Genomic DNA, 13,648 nt, shown 5'->3' with positions numbered 1-13,648 from the left:
ATCTTTCTTCTACTTTCATGTCCTTCTCCTGTCAAAATTAGGCCAATTAAGTGAAAAATGATTGAGTGCAAGGATTCTGCTCACAACCGTTGATCTTAACTGATGTAAAAGTTTACAAAGTTTATCAACTTTTTTATACTAGTTCAGATTCTTAGTTTTATACACAGATATGCCAAACACCAGTATAAATCCATCAGTGACATTGTTTGAAAATATACAAATTTTTTTGTCTTTTTGCAGGAACGCACTGGCCATGCATAAAGAGATTTGCACATACGATAGGGATGTCTATACTCGAGGTTAATCACAAAGAGAAGGAGGTCGAAACAGTGACAGCACTGGCATCGCTGTCAGTAGCAGTACCTCATTGCCATGTCCAGTAAGTTGAAGGTTTTGTTTTTTATATAATAAATATAAATTTGGTATAAATGTGATGAATCTGGAGATTATGCATAATATATATATATATATTATGCATAATCTCCAGATTCATCACATTTATACCAATATATATATATATATATTATGCATAATCATTCAGTGAAAAAAAAGTTGTTCTTTCTCTTGTTGATGGCCCTTTCTCCCTTTTTGCTTGTTTTTAACAGTAGCTTCGCGGCTGGTGTAACTACCAAAGAAACTGGAACGGTGGTACACTAAACGTGATGTAGAACTACTTACATGAAGGCATCTGATTGGCCTTATTGGCAGTGGCCATTTTTTCTGGTACATAGGCTTGGCTTTAAAAACTCTGTCCAAGCTTTAAACATTTCTTGTTTACAGTCAATCACTATGAAAGGAGATGGTTTTACACGACTGTTTCTTATAACTTCTATCCATCCCTCTGGAATCTCGACATAGGATGTTTGTTTAAGACACAACATAAATACCACAGCTGCTAATGATCCATCCAATGGCTTCTCTGGTAGTTGAATTTTCCCAATGACTTCATCTAAGGCCTTCCCAATGACTTCATGAAATCGTCATAGAAACGTAATACATATTTTACCCTATATTTCCATAATGTCCAGGCTCTTTTGCCACTCAATGGGGGCGTGAAGAGCTTACGTTTGTTCTTGCCACAGAGCCTGGGTGTCTCGCGGTTTTTCCAGTTTCTAATAATCTGATACCAAAAACAGAAATAATTGTTTAAATCAATTGTTTGTCCATTAACATAATGTTATAATAAAGAAAATCTAGTTCTTGCTGATTTCATAAATTATTTGTCATTTTAGGAAACCTGAAACCTCTCCAGTAGCTGAAGAAGATACTGAAGAACCAATGGAAGAAGATTCGGAGAAATAATGTTTTCAATAAAGAATGATGAGAAGAAAATGAAGTGAACACATAAAAAGAGCCCGACTGTGTTGATGCTGTGAACATTCGCACAAAGTAGTGCTATAGACATGTTTTACATGATCGACATCATGTTTTTATTCATAATCATATCATTTTTCACTTTTTTTTTCTGTTTTCGCAAATAAAGGGAAGAAAAGTGAAATTTTCCTTTTTCTTCCCCTTGGAAGAAGAGAATCCGCCATAATATTGAGTTGTTTTATTTCCTGATTTCTTCATGAAAAAAAATGGTATGAGAAAATTGTGAAAAGTCGACGTTTGTTCTTTTGTGAAGGTGCATTCCAAAGATATATCGCGATATCCTAACTTTTTATTTTCTTTAGAGAACATTATGTATAAATTGTACATGAAAATCAGTTTTATTGCTGAAAAAATTTTCTTTTCTCCATATTTTTCAGTGCATTTACGATTTCAAGTTCCTTCTTTTTATTATTATTTGAGTGTTGGAAGAAAATTTACTTTTCACTTAAAGGATTTATCGATGAATTATGTAAATATGTTAGATATATATTTCGATTTGAAGAGAGTGAGAGAAAGGCTTATATATATGATTGTTGGAAATGAAAATTGATTGAGAGAATATATCAGTTATGTGTATATGTAAAGTGAAAAATACGGTGGAAATATGAGTTTCATTTTGATGTTGCGATTGGGTTAAGTACTCTGATAATTAACGGGGACAATATAAACCTGAATGTTTTCTGCTGTTAGAGTTGATATTAATAGTGCTGTGAAGACCATTATTCACTGCTGAAATAAATTTATTGCTATAAAACTGCCACTAGGTAGCATAAACGGTTTGAAGCTTCGAGCAAAACTGATTTTATAAAACAGCCATGTGATGATTTTGATGGACGCGTTTTTTTGCGGTAGCATGCTCGTCTGAAATAGTCTCATTCAGAGAGACCTAAAACTCCCAGAGATTTTCTTAGCTATGGATATGTGCAATTTATTATAAATTTTATCACAATCAAATTGAGACCAGTGAAATTCAAAAGACAGATGCGTCTTTCGAATGTAATCCATATCATAATTATGACACGATTACATTCTTGGAAGGAACCAATGAAAAAGAGGCAGGGGGGGGGGGGGGAGAGAATGAAATTTCTATCACATTTCAACACACAATTGGTACTGCCCTCTGAGAAAAAATATAACCATTATCATGCTGACTGGGGGGAATTCCTCTTGGGTTAGTTTCCAAATCTTAACTCCCGCTCATTGGAAAAAATACATTTTTTCAAATTAAATGCTGTAGTCAGAAATAGTGACATCAGAGCCAGGGGTGCTGTGAGTGCTCAATCAACCCCAGAGTTGATTAATGAATGAAAATTTCCTATATGAAACTCAAGACAGGCTCCCAGAGGTTCGAAATACTTCACTGCTGATGCTTCTGCTGTTGTAGGGATCTACCAACATCCTGGGTCTCCTGGCAGAGTTGTTTTCGGTCCTGTACTTTACTGGATGTAACAGCTTACATAGAGAGAAAGATGTCACTCTCTGATACTCGTATCAAGTCTAGATAACTGGAAATGAGCAGAGATAAATTTTTGGAAAGATAATTCAAGGGGTCTCTCTGCCGAGAATCAATCTCTGGTCCTTTGCAATCCAGGTGAATGTGCCAGACCAGTGGTTCTCGATCTGGCACCATATGGCTCCCTTGTGGTCTTAGGATACTCTAATAGGGTCACGGGTGAAAATCAAGGGGAAGGGGAGTCCTGACAGGTAGTTAAGAGGCTGCAGAGAGTGGTAGGAAAAAATTCAGATGTGAAGAAATACAAATGCAATGCCACTACAGGCAACAATGCCCAACGAGGTGGCTGAGAAAAAGATGCCTATAACAAGGAAAAGGTATGGCTACTTTCAGAATTCCAGCACAACTGCCAACGCAACAGGGCCATCTTAACATATGGGCTCATTCGGGCGTGGTGGAGACCTTGAAATGGTCTTACGTAGAAATATGATAAAAGGAAGCTCTCTGAACTTTAGCTGAGGGGTGTGTGCTGAGGCTTGCCTTATTTATAGAAGTTTCGTAAACCACAAATTTATTTTGAAAAGATTGATTCAGTAAGATGGGGAAGGGGTGAGACGAAAGTAAGGTCCGGGGGGGGGGGGCAACTGCCAAAAAAGGTGAAGAAACACTGGTATATACAATATAAAATGGCCATTTCCTGTTATTGTTCTGCTCTCGAATGTATTTTAAGACGGAAAGGAAATGCGTGTGGTTTTCCTGTGAAGTTGCGTTTGTTTTTCCCATTATCACTTGTGGATTTCTAATCAAAATTTTGTTGATCACAGAGAATATAATATGAAGAATGAAGTCATTTTAAATACATGTAGAGGGTTGTTGTTATTGGAGAGGTATTTTTTTAAAAAAAAGGAAGTACATCGTTCCGATGGCATGTGAATGTAAAAATACATAGTAGAGCTTGTAAAAACATGTTGCTCGCTTTACCTTTTCTTTTTTGTTGTTTTTTAAACGCTTATAGTCACGTGTGTTGTTGTGAAATGTGATGCCATATTTTGAATTTGTTGAACGTGTCTGTTGTTGTTTGTGTGTAAATATCAGTTGGTTTGGCCACATTAATGTTCGTAATTTCATGGGAATAATCCCTACATTCAATTATGCATGTTCTTTGCTTGTAACGTGTTTGCTATTCATTGAGGGTGCTGCCAGCTAAGAACCTGTCTAATATTTGAAAAGAAAGTCTAACTTATCATGATTATGAATTGTTTATTTTCAGGTAAAATCACAGTGTCATAACAATTCACGTTCACACGGCCTGCGCTGAGAGCAACATGAATGTAGGGATTTTGCATGGAAAAACTATGCTTTCTCTTTTGTCTGCTTACTGTCCCGTTTCAAAATCTTGTGCAAATTTTAGTGTCGTGATGTGATTCGTGACTCGATTAGTCTTGAGCTTGGCTTTATTCGTGAAGCATTCTAATCAAAAATATATATATATTATTGAATTATAAATGAAAGATAAATCGAGAAAGACATTGTAAATACTGTGCGTTATGTTCTTGTTTGATTTTTCACATTTTTTGCTGAAACGAGGACTAGAGTGTTTTTCCTTTCCAAGGACGAAGGTTACGCTTACATAAGAATAAGACAGCATTTCTTTGTTAGATTCCCCCCCCCCCCTTGTTGTATAATTATACTTTCAATGTTCATGCTGAGAGTGTCAAGTTTTTTTTCCATGTACATAGATTGTATTTTGAACATCAAATGTGTATCCCGAAATCGAGAGGAAAATAATTAGTGTTTCCCCCAAACACACAATCTCGGTTGTGAGAATCAAAGGAGCGTTTTCGGTGCTAATTGTTACCATTATTATTATTATTTCGTTAATTTGAAAAACACGGCCATCATCTTGTTACTTGTAATGTGCGCATTTTCTTGTGACTAAGCAAAAAAAAAAAGCATGTGTTAACCTTGTGATGTGTGTCTAGTGCTCTGGAAACCAAAAAATGAAAATACATTTATGAACTGTTCCAAAAACTATCGACTCATTATTTGATTGATTTTTGTGTAATTGTGAAAGCGTACTGTAGAAAAAGTACAGGGTAATTGCAAATAAACTGACACTACCCCCAGTAGCACACCGATACAGAACGATGTAGAAATTTCGATACAGTTCGACGTCATTACAGATATAGTTCGACGTAGAAATGTCATGCATTTGTCTACGTAGTTTGACATAGAGAAATTTGGACTATTTCAAAAGAGATTAATTATCAAACAAGATATTCTCCTTCGAAACAAAATGCTGTAAAAATTAGAGTAAAGTTATTTTAGAGGAAAAAAGATATTTCGGCGTTTATTGAGCGGATACATTTTTACTATGGCGTTCGATATGGGACACGTAAAAATTTCCTATCTCTCCGACGCCGGACTGGTATCGATACGATATCCTAACGATATCATTGTGCTACTGCGGTACTCAGACATATGTAGCGCCCATTACGATGGAGGTATTTCGATGAAACTGGGTACATAGGGTATATGGACCATCCATTATTCCATAAGGGGTCATTCAAGTATTTCGTCAGCATCGTGGGGAGGGGGGTTTGAAGGTTGCTTACGTCATCAACCACCCCTTTTTGAAGATATGAAATATTCTAAGCTGCTGACGGAATTTCGCTCACGGGGGGGGGGGGGGGGGTCAAAAATGGCTGAAAATCTGCTTACGTAATACTTGAATGGCCCCTAATCGATATCCGCCATGTCTCAAACGGTTCGATCTAGTACAGGGTTGGTAGAGTGTTTCATGTTCCTCTTGGGCTGGGCTCGTCTCTATTACTCTTTTTCGTTTGGCAGAACAGGTCATGTTCACCCTGTATAGTATGGACTGGGGGGGGGGGGGGGAAGGAAGATTCAATAAAAAATAGTTCAATTTTTGACCACCAGGTGAAAAAGTGGAGTGTTTTATCGCAGTTATCTTTTTCCTCCATGGTTCAAATAACGTATATTCCAAGTTTCAATGCAATACGTCAACGACAATGGATGCTACATATAGGTTGGAGTGAGGCATCTTGATAAGCTATTTAAAGTGGCTATAGGTCGGAATAGTGTCAGTGTAATTGGTGAAACTTGGTGTATACGTTATTTGGATTCGGTGCCACTTTTCCACCTGGTAGTTAAAAATTGAACTTTTTTTATTGAATCTTTCTTTTCCGCCATGGTCCGCGTATATTCTATATACCAAGTTTCGTCAGAATGTGCGCCACATACGGTTATAGCCATTATATAAGGGTATCATTATACAGTCGCCTTACATACGGTCTAACTAGTAATAGTTTATTTGTAACCACCCAGCAGGAATGTTCCGGGAAATACGGGACGTATGGTCACCGGATGTAGAAAGGTGAAAGAAGTTTAGATAATGTAACCAGAAACTTTATTCACAGAAATTTTTACAGGTACAAGTAATGACCGTGGCTTTAAAAGCCTGAAAATATCACAAAAATCCAAACATTCCTTGTGCTCCATGATTGGTTGGTTGAATTATGACGTAATACTTCAATTGGGGGGTTGCCTGACGTCCGAAAACTTCAACCTCGTCGCAATTCCTCCTCGTAGAGTTTTTGTATTTCGTCTTTGTAGATGAAGAAATAACTCGGCGTCCTCATTTTCTGTAAGAAAAATGATGAAAAGCAAATTGATTAACGTACATGTGCTGGCTCCCAAGGAAATGGCCGCGGCTTGAAATCAGTGTATTCCGGGCTTTTTCTAACGATTTCAAAAACAAACTTTATTCAAACTTAGAACATTAACATTCGTATTCTCAATACTACTTTACACTCCACCATTTCTAAATCGATTCTCCTCTCTATTACTGTTCGAATTAACGTTCTCAAACAGTAGCTCGTTACTCGAGCACAAAGTCATGATACATCTTTTCCTTTTCAGCAGTTGCCTAATAGCTTCCGTTCCTACACATGTACCTCGTACGCATTCTTCTGCGGAATTTCTAACGAATTGGTTACATGTATGTGTGTGTGGCCCGCTAACGTATTTATGTCGTCAGAGTTGCGCGTGTTTCGTGTTCTTGCTGGTGCAGCCATTTGCCTTCTATATTTTCAAGTGATGGTAAATGCTTATATTTTCATGTTATGTAAATATCATGTTGTGGGTCCGCCTGCTCTCTTCGAAGAGACATTTTCAAACGGGAAACCGGTCCGCAATCGCGCCACATGCGGAAGTCGCCAAGTTGGCGCATTAAGTAATTTCTGCCTTCGTGGTTCTTTTTATGCATTAAGTTAGAACTCCTGTATATGAAGTCGTCTTACATTAAGTATCATGGACTCGAAATGCAGGGAAAAAAAAACTCACCACGTCCCTGACGGTCCTGACAGCTCCAGCTTGGACGAGCATCTTTGCAATTTGCTCGACCCGTCGCATCGCCATAGCGTAGTGAAGTGGCGTCCTTCCCAGCTGAGAACAACACAAAAATAACTGGGTATTCCATACACAAAAAGCATTACAATCTGACAAACTTCAAGAACTCGTACACTGAAATCTGGGAAGTTTGACAAGAGCCTCCAACATAATATGACGCGCAAAATAGATTATCAGACATATTTAAAGATAACGTTAAAAAAGTGGTGATATTCTGGCAGCAGTTTGTGGGACAGGCAACAAAATTTACTTCGGGAGTTGCTAGTACGAAATCTCACCAGAAGATGGCGCCGAGCAAATATTAATGGACAATAACTGAAAATATCACTATATGCTTTTTTTGAAAACCGTCATTCCACTTCAGGCCACCCTACATTATATGACATTACATGATATGCATTGTTTAGATATCATTTTGGACCATTGTTGGGAAGCACTTGATGTAAGCATGGCTACAAGGTAGAAACTATAATTTAACACCAATGGTATCATCAATCAACCAAAACGATTGCTCAAGGATGTGTAGACCTACTACAATGCTGGAACGAGACGAATACTTACGTTGTCGGCGACGTGCACAGCAGACGAATTCGCCGTCACGAGTGCCTCGATGACGTCCAAATGCTCATAGAGGACTGCGATGTGCAGGGCACACCTCGCCTTGTCGTTCTTGGCCGTGACCAGGGTAGAGTCCTTTTTGACGAGTCTGCTGACACCATCCAGGGAACTGTTCTTGATGAAAGTGTGAAGCTCGTCCCGAAGTTTCTGCAAGGAATAAAACAAAGCTTCTGAGGTGACTCAACGGTACACGTAACCTATCCAATAATGTACGTGTGGCGAACTCTTGCACCTGCCTAGTCCAGCGAGCGACAAAAGATATAAGGGCACTCACACTCGCTCTATTAACTGTCTCGAGACCAGTCGGTCGCATTAACCAGCTCGTTATTATATTAAAAAATGTTTAATATTCCTGCGAAATAAATTGTATTAAATTTCAACTTCAAAGTACACTATCAAAGATGCGTCAGTGGTGACCCTTATAACTTTAAACTCATGCAACCTAAAAACAAGCTGAACTAACAAGCCAAGTGTGCTTCAAAATTTTAACTTTGGATTATTCAAGTTCAAAATCTACCGAGCAAAATGCCGATCGCTAGCGGAACCGAGAAAATGTGTCATCATGAATTTGTGCATTTATTTCCTCTCTGGATTGAAAGCTAAAAAAGGCGGGAAACTCTGCTCTGCCGAATACAAAGATACAAGAACGTATACGAGGTTAGTGTGTTATATTTCTTCTTTTCGCGAGCATCCGCATTCATATTTTTCATAAATATGTCGGTAGATAACGCTGATCCTCCGCAAGTCAGTCGTGTCGCGTTACGAATCCCCCCCCCCCTTTTTGGAAACAAAATATAAGATTATGGTTTTTTCATGTCGAATCAGTTTTCGTTATGTCAGGCATCACACAAGACGAAACAAAATTCGCTAGTTTAGTTGCGTCGGTTGATTCAGGCACACTTTTAGTTACGTGAGTGATTTACTCTATCGACCCCCCTGACACAAACAAAGACGAAGCTCTGAAAGAAAGGCTCATAGCCGAGTTCGCTGACTCCGAAAGTCGGGAAATAAAAAAATTGCTCAGTGACCTACAATGAGGGGATAAAAAAACCACCATTTTTGCTGCGAGAATTGGCAAAAGATAAATTATCAGTATCAGTTAAAGGTATACGACAGACAAACAAATTGTAGTTACTTGATTGATACAGGAAGTGATGTTTCGTGTATACCACCACGAAAAGGTGCTCATGGAGCCACCCACCCGTCCGATACTTTTTTGCAGCCAACTATTCCAAAATAAAAACATATAGCACAACCCTTTTACACCTTTCCTTGGGCTTGCGTAGATCATTCAAATGGAACTTTGTGATTGCTGAGGTATCTGTACCCATAATAGGCGCTGATTTCCTACAACACTTCGACCTAAAAAGGAAACGGCTCATAGATTCTACTCCTAATCTCAGCATTGGAGGTGATACCAAGCCTTGCTCTCAAGCCGCGGTGAAAACAATAGACGGATTTTCTCCATATCACGACCTCCTGAGAAAATATCAAGATATCACAAATCCGACAATCAATTTTAAGGAACTTAAACATACTACGTAGCATCATATCCAAAAGACAGGACCACCTGTTCATTGTAAAGTCAGACGACAGCATCTTAAAACATCTGATTTAGTCAAAAAAGAATTTGAATACATGTTACAAATAGGCATTTGTAGACCATCAAAGAGCCTCTGGGCATCACCCTTACACGTCGTGGATAAGCCAGCTGGTGGTATACGTCCGGTGAGAGATTATAGTGATCCGATGCTTGTAGTGACGACATAAAACGTAATGAAAACTTAACGATTTAATATACGAAAGAAACATAACGAGGAGGATGACACGTGTATACAAATCGGTGGTATAATTCCAACTGGCATTTTTCTTTTTTTTTACAATCACCAGGAGCGTGAGGAGGGCGCGCCATCTATACAGATAAGAACGCACTACAGCACTCCCCCTCCAGTCGAAGACGAAACATTTAAGAGAAGACAATTTGAATAATAATCATACAAATAATAAAAAAATTGCAATATATATATATATACCATACATAATTACGAATCATATAGCTAATTTCGAAGGGTCAATACGAAATCGCACTCTTCGGCCAGACCTGGAAATGTACTGATTTTTGAACGTGTCACATAAATTATTATTTAACATAAAACATGGCTTAAGGCGATCTATGGATACATTTTTATGATTGCCATTAATGTTCAACATAAAATACTTATCAGTTCTTGAAATAACTTCAAATGGTCCGGTGTATGGTTGTTGTAGAGGTTTGCGTACACAGTCTTGTCGGACGAATACTGATGGAGAAGTTAGCAAGTCTGTCGAGACGAAGGGCTTAGACGAATTGTGATGAGAGGTTGGTACTGGTCTCACACGGGAGAAATGGTCTCTCAGTCTCTGCAAGAAGTCATATCGAGGTAGGACGTCTCGCTCATCCGAGTGCCGGAAGAGTTCACCAGGAAGGCGTAGGGCTGTGCCGTATACCAACTCAGCGGTTGATACTTGGAGGTCTTCTTTGATGCTGGAACGTAACCCCAACAGGACTGTAGGTAGAACCTCTGTCCAGTGCTCGTTACCTTTGAGGACACACATCAGAGAGGCTTTGAGATCGCGGTGGAATCTCTCAACCTGGCCGTTACACTTTGGATTGTAGGCAGTGGTGCGGGATTTTTCGATGCCGCACAGCCGTGCAAGAGAGCGAAATAGATCACTCTCAAACTGACGACCTTGATCTGTGGTCAACTTTTCAGGAACGCCAAACCGACACACCCAGGTAGAAAAGAATGTCTCAGCTGTAGTTTCAGCGGTTTGGTTAGACATTGGTACCGCTTCGGGCCACCGTGTGTACCGATCAACGCACGTCAAGAGATACGTGTATCCTTTAGAGGGAGGCAAGGGTCCGACAATGTCCAGATGAACGTGTGCAAAACGAGAATCAGGAACCTGGAAAGAGCCTAAAGGAGACTTGGTATGTTTGATAACCTTCGACTTCTGGCAAGCGATGCAAGTACGACACCAATCTTTGCAGTCTCTCGCAATCGATTTCCAAATAAATCGTTTGCGTACCATACCTAGAGTGGCTTTTATCCCAGGATGGGACAGATTATGCACAGAGTCGAACGCTAGACGTCGCATTGAAACGGGTACATACGGGCGTATATCGTCAGTAGACACATCGCAGTAGATATTAACACCGGAGATATCGAAGCGTTTTAGCTGAAGCCCAGTTTCACTTTGAAGCAAGGTATGCAATTCATCATCATCTGCCTGCGCCCGTGCCAATTCTGCATAATCGATTGTACAAGGAGTGTGGATTTCACAAATTCTTGAGAAAGCATCAGCTATGACATTACTATCCCCAGGCAAATATCGTAAATCTGTCGAAAACTGACTAATATATTCAAGATGTCTAAGTTGCCGGGGAGAACATTTATCGTTACGTTGTTTGAAGGCATACGTGAGAGGACGATGATCACTGAAAATTATGAAGTTGCGTCCCTCCAAAATGTGCTTGAAATGCTTAACAGCCGAATATATTGCTAAGAGCTCTCTGTCATATGTACTGTACTTTTTTTCAGTCGAACTGAGCTTGCGTGAAAAAAATGACAATGGTTGGGTTTTGTTTCCTATTTGCTGTTGAAGGACTGCACCCAATGAAGTGTCGGAAGCATCAGCAGTCAAAAACAATTTTGCATTCGGAACAGGATGGGCGAGAAGTGCAGCGTTGGCAATTGATTGCTTGCATGACAAAAAAGCGGACTTGGCCTCCTCAGACCAAACTATTTCAGTTTTATCTTTTTTTATCTTGCTTTTTGCTAATTCATGCAAAGGAGCTTGCACCCTGGCGGCATCTTTAAGGAATCTGTGATAGAAATTTACAATTGCCAAAAAACGCTTCAATTCAGTCACTGTTGATGGCAATGGATAATCGAGCAATGTTTGTACTCGATCTGGTAAAGGTGCAATCCCATCGGGAGAAACAAGAAAACCCAGAAAATTAATTTGACGTTGACCGAATACACATTTAGATGGATTGATCACGATACCATAGTCATTTAGTCTTTGAAAAACACGTTTTAAGTCAGCTTCATGAGATTTTTCGTCAATGGAAGCGATTAACAAATCATCGAGATATGCGTAACAACAATCTAAGTCACGAAATGCTTCGTCAATAAAACGCTGAAACGTTTGAGCTGCATTTTTCAGGCCGAAGCACATATAAACATATTCGTATAGCCCAATGGGCGTAATTATGGCGGTTTTGGGAATGGCTTTAGGATTGATTGGTATTTGGTGATATGCTTTTATTAAATCGATTTTTGAAAAAATCTTTTTACCACTCAAGTTGATGGAAAAATCCTGTATATTTGGAAGCGGGTATCTATCTGGGATGGTTATTGCATTGAGTCCGCGGAAGTCCCCACAAATTCTCCATTCGTTGCTTTTTTTGGGTACAAGATGGATGGGACTCGACCAAGGGCTTTTTGAGGGCCGAATTATACCTTGTTGCAACAGTTCATTGAATTGTTTTTTAACAGCTGCAAGTTTTTCAGAAGACAATCTTCTAGCTTTTGCGAAAACCGGTGGTCCCGTAGTTTCGATGAAGTGCATGACAGAGTGTTTCTTTGGAACTGCATTTAGAACTGAGCTGGTAAGCTGAGGAAATTTGGCTAATATGCGGTGGTATGGAGAATCACCAGAGATCGGCGTTAAACCAAAAGAGCCGTTTTGGGATTCTAAACCATTCACTGATAGCGATGTTTCGTTATCGATCAAACGAGAATTTTTAACATCTATAAGCAAACCAAATCTTTCCAAAAAGTCGGCTCCAATAATGGGATGTGAAACATCTGCCACAGTGAAAACGAAAGGAAAGTCCCTCCTTAGTCCAAGATTCAGAACTAGATTTTTGTTGCCAAACGTTTGGATTTCGGATCCATTTGCAGCATACAGTGAGAGTTTGTGAGGTTTTGTCAAGTTAGTCAGGCGTTTCGGAAAACAACTGATTGATGCGCCAGTGTCAATTAGAAATCGGAAACCCGTATTAACGTCGATGACAAATAGGCGACTATGGAGAAGGCTTTCGTCAGCTGTCGCCGAAACAGACGAGCCCACTAGTTTTCCTGAAACTGACATGGAGGAATACATTTATGAGCTTTTTCTCCAAACTGCTCATGGTACCAGCAAAGCCTTCCGTTTTTCAAAGCATCGCCGAATTTATTTCGGCTACGAGATTGAGATCGTTTGCGATAACCGCGAGATGGTCTAGGAGATCGCGAAAGCCTTTCAAATGATTGCCGTAGCGAAGCAATTTCGTTTTTCAAATCATCAAACTCTGAAGTGTGAGACACAGCTGAAGTATTAGATGACACATTAGAAACCTCACATATTTTGTCGGCTATTTTCGCTAACATAATTAACGGTTCACTAGAAGCTTGTAATATTTGTTGGGAGTGCAAAGGTAATCTCTGCATCCAGAGATTTCTCAAAATGTCACTTTCCATTTTACCCTCAGCTAACGTTTGCATTTCGTGCAAAAGCTGGGACGGGCGTTTGTCGCCTAGTTGAAGCTCCTGGAGTAACATTCGCAATTTGGAAGATTCTGATTGTTGAAACTGCTCCAGCACGCGAGTTTTGAGAGTCTCGTACATGTGCTGTTGGGGAGGATTGCGAACGATATTAGAAACATAGTTCAAAACTTTGCAATCAAGAGCTCCTACAACGGCGTGAAATTTAGTTTCATCGGCGGTTATGCCTGCCGTTTTGAAT

The 13,648-nt window shown here is 39.4% G+C and overlaps 2 protein-coding genes across 5 annotated transcripts in view; one reads left to right on the top strand and one right to left on the bottom strand.

Annotated features, from left to right (window-relative positions):
- The window catches only part of HDAC4 (histone deacetylase 4), a 142,121-nt gene extending 140,583 nt beyond the window's left edge, over window positions 1-1,538 (top strand). For 2 of the 4 annotated variants that reach the window (XM_089252238.1, XM_089252237.1), the window contains exons 26-27: window positions 241-379; window positions 1,233-1,538. In XM_089252238.1, the coding sequence (XP_089108364.1) occupies window positions 241-379; window positions 1,233-1,302 (209 nt within the window). In that variant the 3' untranslated portion in view covers window positions 1,303-1,538. The remainder of the gene's footprint in view (window positions 1-240; window positions 380-1,232) is intronic. The other 2 variants (XM_089252240.1, XM_089252239.1) reach the window with 1 other exon arrangement.
- A 4,744-nt stretch (window positions 1,539-6,282) lies between these two features.
- The window catches only part of LOC149067723 (uncharacterized), a 155,478-nt gene continuing 148,112 nt past the window's right edge, over window positions 6,283-13,648 (bottom strand). Inside the window, exons 28-30 of the mRNA XM_089252114.1 lie at window positions 7,820-8,023; window positions 7,193-7,294; window positions 6,283-6,492 (exon numbers count right to left, since the gene is read on the bottom strand). Coding sequence (XP_089108240.1) covers window positions 6,412-6,492; window positions 7,193-7,294; window positions 7,820-8,023 — 387 coding nt within the window. The 3' untranslated portion in view covers window positions 6,283-6,411. The remainder of the gene's footprint in view (window positions 6,493-7,192; window positions 7,295-7,819; window positions 8,024-13,648) is intronic.

Source organism: Pholcus phalangioides, unplaced genomic scaffold, assembly GCF_987345545.1.
Source record: "Pholcus phalangioides strain wild (caught in Gottingen) unplaced genomic scaffold, Ppha-v1.0 ptg000028l_1, whole genome shotgun sequence".
NCBI classification, from domain to species: domain Eukaryota; kingdom Metazoa; phylum Arthropoda; class Arachnida; order Araneae; family Pholcidae; genus Pholcus; species Pholcus phalangioides.
This window is presented reverse-complemented; position numbering and strand designations above follow the sequence as displayed.